The sequence below is a fragment of the Desmodus rotundus genome, chromosome 13 (assembly GCF_022682495.2).
Source record: "Desmodus rotundus isolate HL8 chromosome 13, HLdesRot8A.1, whole genome shotgun sequence".
NCBI classification, from domain to species: domain Eukaryota; kingdom Metazoa; phylum Chordata; class Mammalia; order Chiroptera; family Phyllostomidae; genus Desmodus; species Desmodus rotundus.
In genome coordinates, this window is record NC_071399.1 from 23,922,598 (window position 1) to 23,943,108 (window position 20,511).

At 41.1% G+C, this 20,511-nt stretch overlaps 1 protein-coding gene across 1 annotated transcript in view; it reads left to right on the top strand.

The window, feature by feature from the left end:
• The window catches only part of IDO2 (indoleamine 2,3-dioxygenase 2), a 44,300-nt gene extending 31,006 nt beyond the window's left edge, over nt 1-13,294 (top strand). The window contains exons 8-10 of the mRNA XM_024578938.3: nt 3,251-3,302; nt 10,759-10,907; nt 12,167-13,294. Of these exons, the coding sequence (XP_024434706.2) occupies nt 3,251-3,302; nt 10,759-10,907; nt 12,167-12,522 (557 nt within the window). The 3' untranslated portion in view covers nt 12,523-13,294. The remainder of the gene's footprint in view (nt 1-3,250; nt 3,303-10,758; nt 10,908-12,166) is intronic.
• Nucleotides 13,295-20,511: the final 7,217 nt, after the last annotated feature.

Here is a 20,511-nt window from a genome sequence, read left to right on the forward strand (position 1 = left end):
GTCAGTAGGACCTGCATCCCTTTACTGTCCTCCAGGAGCCCTGACACTCTCACAGCCACTTTCTACCCCGCAGTGTTTTCAGTCACGCAGCTCACTGCAGTGTTCCGGACAGCGTGAGAGAGAAGTGGGTCTCTGGGAGCATTCCATGCACCTGAGGAAGCCGGGCACTCACTTACATGCTCTCACTTTTCCTTGTGCAACAAATCACATGCCAGTGAGGTCTCTTTTGGCCCTGAGCTGTGCTTCCTTGTGGGACAGGTGAGGTAGGTAAAGTGAAATGTTCTTCTCCCCCTCTTCGGGACACTCAATGTTGGACTGTTCTTACCCCAGGGGTGTGCTGGAGCTTCTTTGCTGGACTCCCGGACTTGCACAAAGGCTCTCTTGTCCATAGGTGACTATCTAAATCAGCATTCATGGGGGGAAGGCTGTAGAAACTCTTATTCCACGACGGCAATGACGTCCTGCATTTCCCTGATTTTCAAGGTGTTACCTGTCTCCTCCCTTTCTATGAGTGGCGTGTGCTCACCACTCATCCCTTTTTTGTTAAATGCATGTCTTTCCTTATTTTTCTAATGGTCCTTTTATCTTTTACCTGTAGATTTTTATGAGCTTTTGTACACTCTTGAGCATAATTTTTGTTAGTTATATGTGTTGTAATTTTTGTGGCTCATCTTATGATGACTTTTGAAAGCAGAAAATTTTAATCTAAATGTAGTCAAAGTTTCTGTCATTTCTTTCATGAAAATCTGGTTTTATAGGAGGTCTTGCGTGAGATTCTTTAAACTCATAGGTCATAAATATATTTTCCTGCATTTTCTTTGAAATTGCTATTTTGTCTTTCATGTCTCAGTCCTTAGTTCACATATAATTGTTATTCATGTGTAGTGTAACATAGGAAATAAATTCAATTTCCCTTCTGTGAATAATCACTTATGTGCAGTATTAGCTAATTCTTATATCAGATTTTCTTAAATGACTAGTTCTGTTTCCAGGCTCTCTATTCTGTTTCATTGTCTGTTTACTTTTCCTTAGTCAATATCATTTGTCTTAAGAACTATACCTTCATAGTATTTCACATTTCCAGGTAGAGAAAACCCCTTCACCTTGCCCTTCTTTATCTTATTTTTGAGCCTTTGCTTTTCTTATAAGCTATTAGAATCAGCTTATCAAATTTTATTTCAAAATCTTTGTTAGGAATTTTGCTCAATTTGCATGACATCTATATATTAATTTGGGAATAAATTGCATGATTTTTATATTATATCCAGTCGTTCTGTCTTATGGTCAGGGCAGGGGGAGAGGTAGAGTTAGCACAAAAGCATTAACTGAAGTTCCTGGACAAGCTGCCCCAAACCACGTCTTCATATTAGTGCATGTTCTTTTATCACGTAGCTCAAAGTTTATTCAGCTGGAAATGTCTTCTTTAGATACATTTCTTTTCTTATATATTGATACTGAGTTTTCTTGACTTTCTTGAAATGGACAAACTTTTCATTAATTTTTAAAGTTTTATTTAATTTCTTTCAAGATAAAAGACTTAAATAGCTTCACTTTTATTTATAGTTACTTTATATTTTTGTTCTTAGTGAATATGGTATCTTTAATTTAACAACTGACTGTTGCTTGTTTATAGGATAAAATTGACATTTGAATATTAACCTTGAATTTAGAACCTTGATAAACACTCTTATTCATTCTAATAATTATGTACACATAATTATTATATATTTATGTATCCATAAATAATAATTATGTATAGGTTATATGTATAGGTTATATGGGTTTTCTATGTAGAAATTATATAATTTGAGAATATTTTTTTTGTTTCTTTATTTACACTAGTTATAACTTTTATTTTTGTTTAATTTCTGTTTCTTGTCCTTCTTGCTAGGACTCCCAACACAGTATTGAATGGGAGTGCTGATCCTTGTTCTGTTCCACATTTTAAAAGACTTATTTTTAATACTTCAACATTAAGTCTAATGTGTATTATAGGCTTTCTATGGATTCCTCTGATCAGTTCAAGGATGAGCCCTCCTAACCCTAATTAGCTAAAATATTTTATTTATTTGTCTTTATCATGGATGGAGACATTTTTTAATGTATATTGAGATTTTTTACATCAGAATCATTTACATGTATGGAAATGATTATTTGATGTTTCCTCATTAAATATGGTAGTTTGGGTAAAATTTTAAATTATTGCCAGTCATTATTGCTTCAGAAAAGTTGGTACATAATGTTTAGCATTTTTGTGGGAAAAGAGCACCAAATGGGTAAGACCCAGAAATAACACCCAGAAAAGAGTCCAGAAGAGCATTGTCACAGAAGAGCAGAGAGAATGTGACAGCATTCAGGAGCAATGGGACACCCTGAGGCTCAAGGAAGACATTAATTCCCCAAGGCTGTGGGGCTTTAGAGAAAATAGAGATGGAGGACCAGCAAGTAGGTATGATGGGAGAAAAAGAAAACTGATGGTATAGAGATGTGATTATTTAGACATCATAAATATAAGTTATTTTTTTCTCTCAGAAACAAAGAAACAGGAAAATGGATAAAAGAAATATGCTTGGTCACAGAGGGGCCCGTTATATGAAGGAAGGGAATGACCTTCAAAAGTTGATAAAAACAAATTTAGTACGATTGTGAAAATCTGCTTCCTTATATACAATTTAATAAACTAGTGAAATCAGTTATCCCCGAGCACTAGCTTAGATTCAAAATAGCTGCACAGTTTATAAATGCAGCTAAACACGGAGTGAAATGAATCAGTATTTGACCTGGTGTGACACTCTCTGGGTAAGAGCCTGTCCACTCCGCTGTCCTTTGTTGACCAGACAGAACTCCACTTGAGCACTGACGGCTTTCGTTTTCCTCTCTTGGGAAAGCCTTGAGAGAGGTGATTCTTTCTCTCTGCCTTCTCCTTTCCACTTCCCATATTCTCTCAAACATCATCTGTTTAAATCACTATTTTTTTTAAAGATGGCCTTGACCTCTGTCTTTTGTTGCTAAGTACAGCAAGGGGAAGTACCGCAAATAGAAAAGGGCAGCATTTGGAATAGTTTAAAAGTTCTGTAAGCAGCAGTGAGGGCAACTACATTCCATCCACCTCGTGCTCGTTGCTTTCATTCCAGGTTTCCTAGCAGATCAGATAGAGAGGCAGCCCCAGGAGCTCAGCAGGGCCCATGCACATGTAACCAATTGCCTTTTTTGGCCTGTAGTAAAGTTCAAATTTTGATTGTTCCTCCAGATTATGTAGATCCAGACATATTTTATGCAGTCATCCGGATCTTTCTCTCTGGGTAAGTATAGTTCAACTGTTTCCCTGCATGAGGTCTCTGTAATGTTTTCCAAATTTATGGGGGTAGAAACTGACATAAGCTTCCTAGAGCAAGAAACACACCGAGGAACTCTTGTTAGCAAGGGAATCACCTGGATCCACTCTTGGATAGAAGAAGGTGGTTACCATCTGCATGACAAATGACATAAAATGTTGAATACTTAAGTTTAGAGTAATTGTCTTCAGGTTATCATATTAGATTTATTTGTATTTACCTTTCTTAGAACACCTTGATGACAGAAAGGAAAGAAAAAGCCCGATATGCCACCCACAAAGGTCATTTATATTCCCTTGTTACCGAGGCAGATGGAGGTATAGGCAGTAGCTCGAAAGCTTTCTTACGACATTCCTAAAATAGCCACCCCAAACCGCTTTCTCATACTCCCGCGGACTCTCTTTTTGTCACATTGTTATGTAGGTAGAGAGCGAACCAAGCAGGGAGGAGAAGCGAGGCAGGTGTCACCCACTGACTCAGCAGTCCTGAGCCCGGCCCGGTAACACTGCCGGGTGTTCCAACATCACAGGAGACCCCATGCTAACATGGGAGGAGGGCAGTCCTTGAAATTCTGTGTGTACCATTCCCACTATCTGGAGAGAGCCTTTGAAACTGTGTGTTCATCCCAAGGTCTGGAAGGAGGACGAAGAGGGGGTTCACAGTGCCCAAAGGAAAAGCCCATAAAACAGCTTTGGTTAATTGCCTGCCTCTGGTCACTGTCTGTTTTACAAGGGGGTCCCTAGTACTTACAGAAAGAGCCCATAAATAACTCTGGGTAAGTGCCTCAACTTTAATTAACTGCCTCCTGTCACACATCTGTTTTACAACAAGATGACCAAATGTGGTCTGGAGCAAGATAAGAATTTGGAGGGGAAAGGACCCCCACACATACCCACATTTGAGTAGTCACACCCCTGGGGGAAGCTGACGCCACCTTAACCCACCCAATCAGTACGTAACTCCTTCACTGCATCCTGCCATCTATATAAGTCCTTGGGACAAAGGACCTGATGCCTTTTGCCTCACAAGCCTGTGCCTTTTCACCCCCACCTTGGCTAGGCCCGTTCTCTTCCATGAGAATGTATCACTGATAAACTTTGCTTGCATGCTAATCGACTTGCTGATCTGTAGTAATTCTTTACTGTGTCTCAAAAAGAACTGAGTTTTTCCTGCAACAACATGACATGTAATTTCTCCAAAATCATAACTCTACTCTTAGATGTGTTTTTTATTTTAAATACACTCATCATACATTGACATGCTTTAATGAGATTGCTTTCCTATTCACTGTAAGAAATTGAGTTTGCTCGTTTGTTTGTTTTTTAATGGTGAAAAGTGAAAGGTGTAGGTAGTGGATGGATGAGATAAAAATGTACAATCGATATTATGCAGTGTGCTGTATGCATAACTAGGAGATGCCTGGAGGCTTATTGATAGAAAGAATATAAAGCTGTGCCTGGATGCAACAAGGAACATGCCAAACACCAAAATCAGTAAGTTTATTGATTTAGTGGTATAATCCATTGGTGCAAAAATAGAGTGACAACACATACTAATTATCTCCTGTAGATGGCATAGGTCTAGGGTCTGAGGAAGTGACCTCCCTCTCTAAGGGAGGCTGGCCTGGGTGGGTGCAGAGAGTAAAAGCAGGAAGGTTTATGTGGAATAACTTGAAAGTAATGGGTGCCTGGCTTATGGGGGGAAAGGAAAAAGGGGAAGGTGACAGATAGGGAATTGGGGGTGTATCTCACAATTTAGACTTTCACTCCTGAGATGCCCCCCAAAGAGATTGTCCTATAGAGCTCTTCTTGCTCTCTGTATGTTTTTCATGTAGTCAGGGTTAAGACAAGATCTGAATATAGAAAAGAGATTCTAGCAACAAATATTAAGCAAAACATGCAGATATGCTTCAGTAGGATTTGACAAAAGAAATAAAAGGGTCATTTAAAAGTGATTTTAAAGTTATATTTTATTGATTATGCTATTACAGTTCTCCCAATTTTTCCCCTTTTGCACCCCTCCACCCAGCAACCCCCAGTCCCTCAGGCAATTCTCACACCATTGTTCATGTCTACGGGTTTTGTGTATAAGTTCTTTGACTACTCCATTTCTTATTCTGTACTTTACAACCCTGTGGCTATTCTGTAACTACCAATTTGTACTTCTTAATCCCCTCACCTCTTCACCCACTCCCACCCCCCCCCCCCATCTGGCAACCATCAAAATGCTCTCTATACCCATGGTTCTGTCTCTGTTCTTGTTTGCTTAGTTTGTTTATTTAGATTCAATTGTTGATAGATATGTATTTATTGCCATTTTACTGGTCCTAGTTTTGATCTTCTTTTTTCTTAAATAAGTTCCTTTAACATTTCATATAATAATAGTTCAAAACAGACTGGGATTTAGGAAACATCTAATTCTGAGAAATCTCTTTGTGCTTTACTTTGTTCTCTGCGTTTGTATTGGATTTTTTTGTAACATAACAAGTTACCAGAAATTTAGCAGCTTAAAACCACACACATCAATCAGCTCACACTTCTGTAAGTGAGCAGTCAGGGTGAGTTCAGCTTGGTTCTCTGCTTAAGGTGTCAAAGGACCAAGTCAAGGTATCTGCTGGGCTGAGCTCTTATCTGGAGATCTGGGAAAAAATTCACTCAGGGCTTTGGTACAATCTAATTCTTTGTGGCTTTGAAACTGTGGTGTTTATTTCTATGCTGACTGTCAGGATATGCTCTCAGATTCTAGAAGCTTCCTGCATTTTGTCACCTGGGCTCCTCTGACTCAGCAATGCCACTTCCTATCCTTCTCATATTTCACATCCTGCCACTTCTTCTTCTGCCACTAGCCAGAGAAAAGTCTCGGCTTTTAAGGTGTTATTGGTTAGATTCAACTCACCTAGATAATCTAGAACGACCCTCTATATTAAGGTCAACTGATTAGTAACCCCAATCACATCTGAAAAGTCCCTTCATCTTGTTATATAATATATCATTATGGACAGACATGATATCTCATAATGTCAACAGTTCCAGGACTTAGAATGGGAATCTTGGGGCAATATTTTTGGAATTCTACCTATCATGATTAGTGGGCACCAGAAGGTGACTTTGTTTTCATTAAAATAAGTTCCAGGGAGGGGGGGAAGGGATAGTGGGGAGAAGGGGTTTCAGGAACTACTATAAAGGACACATGGACTAAACCAAGGGGGAGGGTGGAAGCAGGAGAGGGAGGTTGGTTTGGCTGGGGTCGGGTAGAGGGATGGGGAGAAAATGCAGACAACTGTAATTGAACAACAATGAAATAACTTAAAAATTGAAAATAAATAAATAAATAAATAGGAAAAAAAATAAGTTCCAGGTCAATGACACATTTTATCTGCCATCTACATAAATGTCTCCCTTGTTTCTTACCCTCAAAATATTTCCCATGTAGCTAAACTAAGTGACCAGTACCAAACCCTAAGTGTATTGACAAGTGCGGATGACCAAACACATCTGGACTGTTGACAATTCCCAGGAGGGTTGTCTTGAAAAATCTATATCTGTCCCTGTGTTCTTTATTTGTCCTGTGTTTGATTTATTATTTTTGTTTACTTTTAAAAACATTTTTATTTAGGAGAGTTGGGAGATTTCATCTGCAGATAAAACATATTCCGTTTATTTCCCACTCACATTAAATTTCTCAGGGAAGTTAATATCCCCTGTGGGGGGAAAAAAAGACATCTCATTTCTTTTTTTTTTCTTTCCTTTTAAATGTCTGCTTTTGTTGGATTTGCTAGAAATATGCTACAAGAAAGGCTAAAAATAGTCTTGCCTACAGAGATTTGAAAGAAAAATAATTCCTTTCCTTCATAAACAGCAGTTTGGGCCTGAGAATTCATGGGACCAATCCTTGAGCAACCCTTGGGTTCAGAGAAACTTCATTTTCCTTCCTCAGACTATGGTCATCATAGGGGGAGAATATATGGGTTTCGAAGGTAGATACCTTTCTCTTACTTTTTTGATTTTCATGCCGTTATTTTCTCTGTCACCTTCTAAGTGGCTTCAGCATATCTTCCTCAGGTTGGGCACTAAAATGAGACTGATTGATGCCTTGGCCATTTGAGCATTTGATGGTCCTTTTAAGCTGGCCAGGTCTTTTTAAGAAGTACACTTGGGTATACATGTTCTAGATATATAATATGTGATTATAGAATACTATAATGTTATTCCCTCATTCATCAGCTATTTAATGAGTGCTTACCCTATGCCGGGCACAGTTCTAGGTGCTGAAAATGAAGCAATAAAACAAAACATCAGCTTCATTTCTATGGAGCTTACATAAATTTTAATAATGGGAGGCAGATGAAGGAATAAACATAACCAGATCAAGTATCACACAAGGTATGTTACAACAACAAGGAATATGAGAAAATGTGAAGTAGGATACAGGGCATCATGGAGTGGTGGCCGAAGTTTCTTATTTATTACGATCTGGGAATGCCATACTTCTAAGGGATGTGTAAGCAGTTACCTAAAGAAAGTAAGAAGTAAGTCACCTCAATACTTGTTCCAAGCAAAAGGAAAAGAAATTACAATGACCTTGACGTGACAGTATGTCATGAAGGAGGAGCTGCATGGAGGCCAGCAGTGCATGGATGGAGTGAATACTGGGTAGAATGAGACAGATACATGTGATAGTGGAAGACGGATCATGTAGGGGCCGATTGGCTTCTTTTCTAAATGAGATGGACGACACTGGCAAGTTTGAAAGGAGGGACATGATCTGTCTTATGTTTCAAACCATCACTCTATCTTCTAAGTAGAAAATAGATTATTTCAGAACAAGAATGGAAGCCAGGAAAGAATTTAAGAAGCTTTTACTGCAATTCAGGGTGGTAACTTTAACTAGGGTGGTAGCAGTAGAGGCTTTGAAAAATGGCCGGTTCTGGATATAGATTGAAGGTAAAGTTGAAAGCATCTGCTATTGGATTGCACATGGAATGGAAGAGAAAAAGATCAATCAAAAATCAAAGAGGACTCTAAGGTTCTTGGCTCAATCTGTTGAAAAGATACAACTGCCAGTTTTTCTGTTGAGGCAGAACAAGTTTGGCAGAAGGGTGGGGAAATCAAGAAGTCGGTTTGGGATGTGTTCATTCCTATGGAGATGTCTAACAGATAGTCAGATTTGAGTCTGGAATACAGGGGAGGGGTTCAGGTGTAGGAGCACATTTGTAAATAGTCAGAATAGGTTTTAAATCTGTGAGGCTAGACAAGATCACTTGGGAAGTGCTAGGAGTGAGAAGCCCCAGGACTGAGCCCTGAGAGAGTCCAACACTTAGAAGTGGTCGTAATGGGAAGAGTCTAGTGAAGGAGACCAAAAGGACTATGTAACATCATCAACAGGATTACGGAGAAAGTCTGAACAAGTGTGGTATCTGGTCCAGTTAGCACAGAGTAACAGTCAGGTTTTCAATATTGCTTCCTCATAAAATGTTGTTTAGAAATTTTATTGGATAAGTGTTCTGAACTCTGACAAGTCATGAAACCTGTCTGAAACCCACTTAATTCTTCCAGCAGCTTTAGGAAGTAAGTACAAATTAGGAGAACTAAGACTCAGAAGGGTTTGTATAAAGTTACAAAATAATGAAAGGGGGAACAGGGATTCCAAATCATTCTGGATAATATCATAAAATAGCTGATGTTTATCAAATGCTTAGTAATATGTTCCAAACACTGAGCAAATGTTATTTTAATTACTTCTCACAACAATCCAGTAAGATAGACACTTACATTACGTGAACGAGGAAGTTGAGGTTCAGAGAGGTTAACTAAGCTGAGGCTCACAGTTGCAAATACACCGGCAATTCAATTCTGTATCAGCTTAAAATAGAGCCCTCTTTCCTAGCAGCAACATCTTATGATCAGAATCCTTTCTTTGTTCTTTCTACTTGTCCCCCTGACCGCTTCCTGTGTCTCATTTCTTTCTAGAGTGATATTACCTCACCTGCAAAGGCCCCTCTGATAGCCACACAATGAACACCATAGAATAGCCAACCCAAAACAGCCACACGTCCAAAAAATAAAAATAAAAAACACCTTCTTGTAGCATTTCCTGTTTCCAAGAAATTATTTGAAAAAGCTCATAAAACAGGAAGCTAAATGGTCTTTCTGTGGCTTTTGTACGTGTTTCCCATCTCTTGAGCAAAATTTTACATTTGTGGGAAGAAGGTGAGACATCACTTAAGCCTGTTATTTAAACTGTTAACAACCAGCATGGTAACTTGTTCCTGGGAATAGAAGAAAAAGACTCTATTTCTTAGAAAAAGGAGAAATCCACAGGTACAGGTTTTATGAACTTGAGAATAGAAAATTACAAGCTTTGGAATTAAGTTCTGGTTCTCCCGCTCTGGACCAATGTGGCCCTGGAGACTTAACTGCTTCAAGTCTTTGTTTCCTTATCTGTAAAATGGGTTTAAAAATACCTGCCTTGATCTACTCAAAAGAGGTCACATGAGAAAATGAATGCGAAGCTGCTTCATAGACTGTAAAGCATTGCAAATACAAATATATGTGTTCTTGGTGCTATTGGTTTTGTCTCAGAATGGAGCCACCCACATGCACTCTGTAATTGTTTAAGACTCTATAAAATCAGACAGAGAAATGAGTAAAATAGTTGGAGATAAGAAAAGTGGAAGAAATGGAATCTGGAAGACTGAAGAGAGGAAAGGAGAGAAGAAAAGAGAGGGGAGAAAAACCTACTGACTCTGAACATGACCAAGAGCCTTTATTCCAGCCTTTGTACATGTCCCTGAACGTAGCTTCTGGTCCCTGTAGGGTTGTATTGTGCTCTTTTTGTCACTACCGTTACTATCAATACCTGTTATCGACAAAGTATTTGATAAAAGCATTCGAATGAAGTCAGGAAGTATTTAGAAACGATAGTTTAATGTGACAAGTCTCACAACTATTTCAGGGAAGGGCAAAGATGTGTATATTTACATGTGGTATGTATGTGTGTGTTTTCAAATCTCTACTAGTGGAATTATTATATCATCAAAACTATTTTATCAGAGGGAGAGGAGATTGTTCCAGAGTCCCTAATTTGTTCCTGCTAATCAGTCATCTGATTAACAGATGTCTGTCATCTTTATGAACAGATTTTTCTAAGGAATATGCTGTGAAACCAATGCTGAGGATACTTCTCTACGTATTCCTTACTTCTTTGTGAAAGTCCTTTACGTGAGGCAGGAGAAGTGTCGCATTCTATGTCCCATTATGCAATTGGGGTGAAGATGATGCTTAGGGACAACACATCCTACAAAGATATCCAGTCTTTGATTATCATGGAAATCATGTTCTCTTTATTGCTCACTCTTTCCTTCTGTATCAGAAAATATACTCTTAACTCTGAGCACCCACTTCTAACTTTTACTCCTGCTTAGATGGAAAGATAACCCAGCGATGCCTGTGGGGCTGATATACGAAGGGGTCTCCACAGAGCCCCTGAAATACTCCGGAGGCAGCGCAGCTCAGAGCGCAGTGCTTCACGCCTTTGATGAGTTCCTGGGCGTTCGTCATAGCAAGGAAAGTGGTAAGTCAGACATTTTTCTTTTTCTTTTTCTCTTTTTCCTTAACAAGGAAGAACAGAGGTGCTTTTACAAATTGATAAAAACCAAGTGTAACTTAAAGTGTCATGAAGTCTTACTTTTCTGAATTAACCGGGAAACTGTGTGCCTGTCACACTCATATGTTCTGTGTCGTCAACTAATATCAGGTCTCCACGGGATATTGAGCTTCATTTCCAAATCCTAAAACATGGCTGCATTTCCTGCTGTCCACTGCAATTTGGTTTGGATCTTTAGGCAATGGCTTCCCTTCTCTAAAATGAGAGAGAGTTGTGGAGTGTGAAGGGTGTGGCATGTTGTTGATAAGTCTGGGTATGGCCAATAATGGATCTAAGCTCCTCCACTAAAGCCCTTCCCGGTAAAAATGGCGCAACCTCAAGCCAATTCCATTTAGACCAGAAGAGGGAAGGGTCAACCGTTTTAGAAGCTTGAAAGCTCCTTTCCTTACCTGCCAGCCTTGAGCCAAATGGTTAACAGCAGCCAAAAGCACTGCATTGTACACCGTTTTCAAGATGAATTAGAAAAAAAAGCAAAAATGCTACAACTTGGTGTCACAGGGTCCAGTCTCATCCACAACAGCCAGTTCTCTAGAACCATGAAAACCTCTCGTGGAGTTTGACTTGGTGATGTCAGTGTTTGACTTGCCACGCATAACATTAACCACATAATGGCTTTCCTAAAAACGATTTATCTATCTCCACTTTCTATACGTATCTGTTAATTAGGTTTTAAACAACTTGACTTCAAAAGGCCACTCTTAAAAGAGTTGCTCATTCTTTATCCTCTTGCTCTTATAAATTCTATTACGTTCTTCTTCCTTAGCACTCCCTCCAAAACAAAATATTTAAGAAACAAAATTCAGCTGACTATCTAGCTACTTAGTTTAAGGGTTTATGTTTTACATTCGTAACTATTCTCTCATAGTGACTAGCAAGATACGTGGCCCACAGTTGGTAAATGATAAACATTGATACACTGGCTGATAGATGTAGTTCCAACTCAGTTATCTGAGATGTGCTTGTTTCTTTTTCCCTTCCCCATCTTCTGTCACTTGTCATACGTGTGCATCTGAGTCTTTGAAATCTATGAGCAAAAGAGCTAGCCAAGTAGATTGGACAGTTAGGACGACAGCAGCAGTCTTTGCCGCACTGATGTTTGGAAAGCAGACAGGCTCTCTTATCTTCCCATGTGGAGCTATGACATTGCTCTGGATGGTTTCTTTCAGGTGACTTTCTGCTCAGAATGAGGGACTACATGCCTCCTTCTCACAAGGCCTTCATAGAAGAGATGCAGGCAGCGCCTTCACTGAGGCATCATGTCCTGTCCTCTGGAAATGGCCAGCTTCTGACAGCCTATAACCAGTGTGTGGAGGCCCTGGCAGAGCTGCGCAGCTACCACATAACTGTGGTGACCAAATACCTTGTCACAGCTGCAGCCAAAGCAAAAAGCAGGAAGACAAGCCATCTCCCAGAGCCGCCTCAGGCCTTAGAAGAGAGGGGCACAGGAGGAACTGCCGTTCTGAGCTTCCTGAAGAGCGTCAGGAACAAGACCTTAGAGGCGATCCTCCCACAACGTGGTTGACAGACAGCTTCTCTCCAGTGATGCAAAACCAGCAAATGTCCCACTGGAGGGCAGATGGGCCTGAAGAATGGGGGTCCGTGTTCTGTCAGAATAACAAAATCGACCTCAGTCCTTAGAACATTGGCTTCTCCTTCATTGAGACTTGTTGGTCTTCACAGAGATTTTTCATGGCCAGAAATTCTCCCTTCTCTACTTGATCACTGGTTAATAACAAAGAGCTTTGGAGACTCCCTCAGTAAGAACCCCACAGAGGAGCGAGAGGATCCCTATTGTGTTCATAAAGTGAGGGAAAACCAACCCAAATTTCAGAAACCAAATAATATTGCCTGTGGACAGATCACTTGTCAATTTCTTGAAAAAACGATTTAAATATTCATTCGTTCATTCACTTAAAAAGTATTAAGTTCCTACTGAATATTGGCTCAGGAACCTGAACAGCGATTTCTGTGGCCCCAGGGCAGCCCTCCTCACCCTGTGTGTGGTGATCTGGCAGCAGGTGGAGATGATGCCAGAATGCTCCGGTGGAGATGGGGAGAAAGGGGGAGGCTAACAATGAGACCTGGAAGTTGCCAGAGTGGAAATGACTGGTTAATGACATGGGAATGGATGAGAATCTTCCACATGGTTCATAGATTTTCAGTTCTATTTTAGTTTCCTTCTTTATTTTTAGAAGAACAATTCTTTCTCCTTTCACTGAAAGTTTACATTTGTAAAATGAATTAATTGACCCTTTGGAAGTAAATGGGCGAAGTGGGAATAAACAGTAAATCCACATGTTTACAAGGTCTCATTCCCTATGACAGTACAGAGCTAGAAAACGTAAATCTGTTCTACTTGGGATAAACTCCACTAACACAGACTTGCTCCCCACTCCGCACGCACACGCATATCTGGGATAGTGTCTGAATCCCACAGCACTGATCTAGCACTGCAACATCACGAAGAGGTACCTGATCATGAGGAGCAGCTTCTCCCCAGATTAGTGTCTGACAAACAGTCCCCTTCTCCATGTATTGTAGATACTGGTCAAATGGAGCTTGCAGTGTGTCTTATCCTGTGTAAGCGACCTTTCAGATTTCTCGGCCCTCAAGGTCCTATCCTGCCACTTAGAAAACTGTTGGACTACGTCCCACACCCTCTGAGGAGTACCTGGAGATGACAGGATTGACTCGGAGAGTCTGCCCAGCACTCACTCAACTGTCCTCACTCTGTAGTGTCATGGTGCTGTGTGTGGGTGGAGGCGGGGACTTCTGGACTCTTGTCAACTCTCAGGGCCCTTGGTAAGAAGTCATGAACCAGTGTCTTCCACTTGGGGTACCAGGAGGGCTCTCATTGCCTTGCACCCTTCGAGGGCTTGGTCTGGCAAAAGTGGGGGGGTGTAGACCATGAGAGGGGCGAGACCTTCTCGTCTGGATGGGCCAAGGGAAGCTGTGGATCTGACAATGTCCTCTCTTTAGGTCAACATCTCAGCTCAAAGACCGAGGCTGTCATAACTCCAAAAGCCATTCTCTCCATATGCAATCTCTGCCTTGTGTTTGAAGTCTGTTATGAAACTCAGAAAATGAGCATGGAGATGCTTCCTCTCTTGGGTTTGCTTTTCTAACTGCCCTAGCTTGGTATCAGTAAACCTGGGCTGTCTTAACTGCCCGGGCTGGGTACATGCGACAGTCCAAGGAGCTAGGCCAAGTGGACTAGATTGGGGAGTAAGATAGAAGCACATTGGCTAATGATTCAAAACATTGTACCTTCTCAATGTCATTCTCAGGTAAAAATAAGAGACCTTTAAAATAAGATCTGTGTTTGAATTTTGATGTCTTCATTTTTTAAAACAATGTGGCTTTTCACCAACTTCAGAAAATCATGAATCCTCAGTTTCCCACTTATCATAAAATCAAGATAATCAGACTGGTCTTAGGGTGGATATAAGTAACAGAAAGGATAGTTCTTGGCAAGAAGGGTAAAGCCAATGAATGTTTATTTGGCTGTAAGGTGCATCTCAGAGCATAAAAAAAAAGGACACTATTTCTCAAGCTTCTCAGACTCACAGAGTCTGCATAGTGATGAAACAACCATTTATCATTTATCCTTTGGGGATTCTAGAAAGTAGAAAATGACCAAAGTGTGGGCTTAAAGAGCTAAAAAATCTGGATTTGTATTCCAGCTTTGTCACATTTTATGACAAATTGTTTAATTGTTCATAGCCACAGTTTACTCAGTTATAAAAGAAGGAACATTGTAATATTGCATGGGGCAAGAATGTCTAGAGTCAGTAATGAAACAGTGGTTATTACACTTTTATTCATATATATATATGTATATATGAGATCATTATATATATATATATATGGCCTAGAACTGGAAGGAACCATGTGTAGGAGTTCCTAAAAACCAGAAGGGATGCTAGAATTAGTTGTCTATCTCCCTGTCTCCCTGTACTCGGAAGAGAGGGAGAACATGATCTTAAAACAACCAAGCAAGGAAAGCAAGCTAGAACCTGGAATTTTCTTGAAATTTTATAGGTACATGTGAGGAGTAATAACGATCAGACCTTTGACTGAGAACTTAAGAAAGGATGACAGTCACTTTAGGCTTTAAATCTAGATTGGTACCAAACGAGGCTCTGATTTGTCCCTCTGAGGACAGGATTGCAAAGAATCATCTTAACTGGTACACCTTCGATAGTTGCAAGTCCACTCAGAGAGACCACAGAGCCTGATTCAGAGCAGATTTTTTGTAAATGCTGAGTAAGTGGAGAACCAGATAGAATTAATGGGGTGGAAAGAGACCTTTGAAAGGTTTTGTCTTTCAAAGCTCTCAGATATGTATAGTTTGTTTGTTGTCATCGCACAAGGATGGTGTAAACACAAACAACTGTATTTTATTTCCCAATGAACTGAGTTCTAATTCTTGTGTCAAGGTCTGATTTCTTGGGCCAGGGAGTTCCATTTCTGGTTTTATGGTGCAGTGTTGCAAGTAGAGATACCAGTACAGAAGAGAACACATTTTTCTCAAGATTTCTAGGGATAACAGGTATCCACATCAGTAAAAAATTGACTTTCTTATGGTAGAAATAATTTTATTAGTATTACTACATGAGGATATTACTGCAAGTTTGAAGGAACGGCAAAAGAGCAAGCTTAGAAACTAGAGACATGCAGGTTTGAATTCTCACTCTGCTGCCACTTACGACATGAGCCATTCACCTTGCTTCACATCTCTGCGTCACAGGAATCCATGTGTAAACGAGGGGGATAGTGGCAACCTTGCAGTGTCTTTGTGAGAAGTAAAGCTAATACATATTTGCTAGCTAGCAAGCCCTGAGTAAATGGTAGTACTATGATGAGTTGTATGCTCCCAGACTACCCCCTTGATCTGGACAAGAAACAACTGTGACAAAGGAAACAGTAAGAGAGGTGGGAAGCTTGCTCTGTCCCACTCTGGAAGTTTTGAGGAGAATGGAGAGGAAAACCAACAGACATGTAACCAAGAAGTGCTGCAGACCATTTTCTTGGGGCTTGTGTGGAGGACTGGGTGTGTGTCTGTGGGTATAAGATGCAAAATTTTTTTTTATATATTTATTGATTATGCTATTACAGTTGTCCCATTTCCCCCTCCACTCCACTCCATCCTGCCCACCCCCCTCCCTCCCACATTCCCCCCCTATAGTTCATGTCCATAGGTCATACTTATAAGTTCTTTGGCTTCTACATTTCCTACACTATTTTTACCCTCCCCCTGTCTATTTTCCATCTATCATCTATGCTACTTATTCTCTGTACCTTTTCCCCTCTCTCCCCCTCCCACTCCCTTAATGACAACCCTCATGTTCTAGTTGTTTGCCTAGTTTGCTCTCGTTTTTGTTTTATGTGTGGCCGTTAATAACTGTGAGTTTGCTGTCATTTTTACTGTTCATATTTTTGATCTTCTTTTTCTTAGGTAACTCCCTTTAACATTTCATATAATAAGGGCTTGGTGATGATGAACTTCTTTAACTTGACCTTATCTGAGAAGCACTTTATCTTCCCTTCCATTCTAAGTGATAGCTTTGCTGGATACAGTAATCTTGGATGTAGGTCCTTGCGTTTAATCTTGGGTAATGTAATTATGATGTGCCTTGGTGTGTTCCTCCTTGGGTCCAGCTTCTTTGGGACTCTCTGAGCTTCCTGGACTTCCCGGAAATCTATTTCCTTTGCCAGATTAGGGAAGTTCTCCTTCATTATTTGCTCAAATAAGTTTTCAATTTTTTGTTCTTCCTCTTCTCCTTCTGGCACCCCTATAATTCGGATGTTGGAACGTTTCAAGGTGTCCGGGAGGTTCCTAAGCCTCTCCTCATTTTTCCAAGTTCTTGTTTCTTCATTCTTTTCTGGTTGGATGTTTGTTTCTTCCTTCTGGTCCACACCATTGATTTGAGTCCCAGTTTCCTTCTCATCACTATTGGTTCCCTGTACATCTTCCTTTGTTTCTCTTAGCATAGGCTTCATTTTTTCATCTGTTTTTCGAATAGATTCAACCAGGTCTGTGAGCATATTGATAACCAGTGCTTTGAACTGTGCATCCAATAGGTTGGCTATCTCTTCCTCGCTCAGTTGTATTTTTTCTGGAGCTTTGAAATGTTCTGTCATTTGGGCCATTTTTTTTTTTTTTTTTTTTGTCTTGGCGCGTCTGTTACTTTAAGGGGCGGAGCCTTAGGAGTTCACCAGGGCGGGGTAATGCTGGTCGCAGAGCTGTGACGCTGTACGTGGGGGAGGGGCCGAGTGGGAGCAATGGCGCCCGCCTCACTCTCCTTCGGCTTTCAATCTTTCACTCCGCTACCCACAATCAGACTGGGCCACTCTGGTGCTGGTTCCCGAGTAAGTGGGCCTGTGCGCACTCTAGGCCCCTGTGGGTCTCTCCAACGACCTCTCCTGTGAGGCTGGGAGTCTCTCCTGCTGCCGCCCCAACCCCCACGGGCGTTTTCAATCAGAGGTTTGAAGCTTTATTGGGTTACGCGGTCTGCTTCACTCCCTGCCGTTCGTCCGGTTTATCTGTGGGTGAACGTGGTGCCGCGGGGTGCTACCCGCTGCTCTGCCTGCCCCGTTCTCCGCCACTCTGAGTCCGGCCCTCTGGGTTTATCTGTGCAAATGTCGGGCCGCAGGGTCTGCTAGTGCTCAGACTGCCTGCGCCATTTGTCCCACACTCCGCCAGTCTCAGTCCCGCCACAGCCACGCGAGTCCTCTCCACCCCGGTGCCCGTCTCTGCCCCTCCTACCAGTCTGGATGAATGGTTATTTTCTATTTTCTTGGTGTTGGTCCCCCTTGCTGTTCGATTCTCTGTCAGTTCTGGTTGTGCGAGGAGGCGCAGTGTGTCTACCTACGCCGCCATCTTGGTTCTCCATCTAAGATGCAAAATTATGACTGAGAACAAAGAGGTGGCCAAAGCAGCCCGGAGTCAGACTCCAGGGTAGGTTCGCCATGCTCTAGGACTTGTCATTTCTTTTCATAATGATCAGAACCAAGAAAGATGCTGTCACGGGATTATGCAGATCCAGCAGAAGTAACGCCTCCTTGAGCGTGGTTGGTACGGTAATAATATGGGTGTAATAATTCATAGTTTTAATTTGAACATTTCACCTACAGTGTCATATGGTGTGCTTGAGTGTGATACTGTTGTGTTACAGAATTACATGCTTATGATTTTGTAGTAAAAAAGGGTCATTACTTATGGTGGATACTGTATTTTAAATGCATCTGGATATAATCAGACCCAATTATAGTATTTAACACATACTAGTTTCACAATAATTATAGAATGAACCAACACTCAGACTGAGTGAAACAGTAAGAAGGTCTACAAATTCTTGCCTTCAGAAAATAGTTGCTTTCAGGATACTCAGCCTTCCTGCCACGGACCAAGTGGAGGTGGAGGAAAATTCGTGCTTTCTTCCGAGCTTAGGAAGCTTGCACCTTCAATTACTGTAGAGGGCCAGTCCTACAACTAGATGGGGCATATACCACTTAAATGTTCAAGTTTCACCAAATTTATGCTGAGCTATACATTCCTTCTCAATGCCTTATAATTATTTGAGGTTTTTTAACTAGAGATTTGTATTATTTTGGGTTCTCCAGAGAAACAGAACCAATAATAGGGTCTGTGTGTGTGTGTGTGTGTGTGTGCAGGGTGGAGAGAGAGAGGGGAGATATTTATTTTAAGGAATTGACTTCTGTGATTATGGAGACTGGCAGCTCCAAAATCTGGAGAGCAGACCAGCCGGCTGACTCGGCTGGAGAGTCAGGGACGAAGCAATGCTGTAGTTCAAGTCTAAAGGCCAACTGTTGGCAGCACTCCTTCCAGCCCCGGGGGAATTCAGTCTTTGTTCTGTCAACTCTTACTCATTGGATGAACCCCACCCACATTATGGAAAGCAATCTCCTTACTCCAAGTCCACCAATTTAAATGTTCATCTTGTCTGAAAAACACCATGAGCAAAACAAAAGAAACAAACAAACAAACAAGAAAATCCCCTCACAGAAACATTCAGAATACAGTTTGACCAAATATCTGGGCATCGTGGCCCAGCCAAGGTGACATATAAAATCAGCTTTCACAAGCGTCCTTGAGAAGGGCCTGAATTAGGATGAGCTATGTGTATTAGGATAACACACACTCTCTGTTAGAGAAGAAGCCTCCTTTGCAAAGATGGAGAGGAGGCCAAAATGCTGCAGAGCAGGGCTACTGCTTATAAGGTGCCTGAATGGGAGGCAGCAGTGTGGTGCCTGGAAGCTACCAGAGAGAGGTGAGAATACCATCAGCAAAACCCTGACTTAGTTTATAACTCATATGTGAAATCTAATGAACAATATAATTAAGGGAACAAAAGAGAAACAGACCAAGACTGACAGTTGCCGGAGGGGAGAAGGGTTGGGGAACTGGGGAAAAAGATGAAACGCTTTAAGAAGTACAAATTGATCGTTATAAAAGAGTCGCGAGGATGTAAGTGGTAGCATAGGGAATATAGTCAATCACAGTGCAACAACTGTGTCTGGTGCCACGGAAGTGCGGAAGTCTGGGGGGACACTCTGTGAAGTATATGATTGTCTAACCACTGTGCTCCCAATACAAAACCAACACACCCAAAACCAATACAAAATAACTTTGAACATAAACTGTAACTGAAATATAAAAATATTAGAAAGAGCTTTACACCAAGCAATCCATGTGGAATGAAACCATTGTCTCTTCATAAAAACAACCCCCCCACTGCTCCAAGGTTGAGAATATAGGGCAAATCTGCACCTGCAAAGGGAGGGCCGGGCCTTGAATTCTAAAACCCTGTACACAAGACTGACCTTCACTTTGACTGCCCCCACCACCTACCACTGCTGGTGACGAGGGAGCGCTGATTTCCAGTCCAGCTAGGATTAATTCGATAATTTTAGGAACCTTTATTAAATACTCAGGGATGATTTTAAAAGCAAACAAACAAAAATGCATAATAGAAACATCAGCTCTTAGATGCCATGGCTACTTCATGCAATGCTCGCTCTGTGGGCTCACAGGCCCCATCATGGTTTGGGGGTTACCAGCAGGAGGCTGGACTCCCTGAACCCTGGACACGAAGACATCTCACTTTACAGAGAGTTGAGTCAGGACTAGTAAGGCTCAGAAACAGTTCTTCCCTTGCCGTTAGTCTGAACTTTTTTTGTTGGTGCCATGCAACCTACGCAGGGTTAAAATAAAAATAAACAACAAAGAAACAAAACCCCTATGTTCTGATCCAATTTAAGATGTGGGATATAACAGTTTTGGTGCCTGCAAGACAATTATTCCTTCCCCAGCAATAACCTTCGCCCACCAAATTTTGTCTCGCATTTTCTCGTGCACAGATGTCCTGTTTGCGTGGCTAAGGGAAGGCATGTTCTTCTCTTTCTTCGTTCACTTAACAGTAAACTTAATAAAGAAGTCGGATATTGTTGCTTTCTGAAGTGCAACCTCTAGTTAATTTTTGCCGTT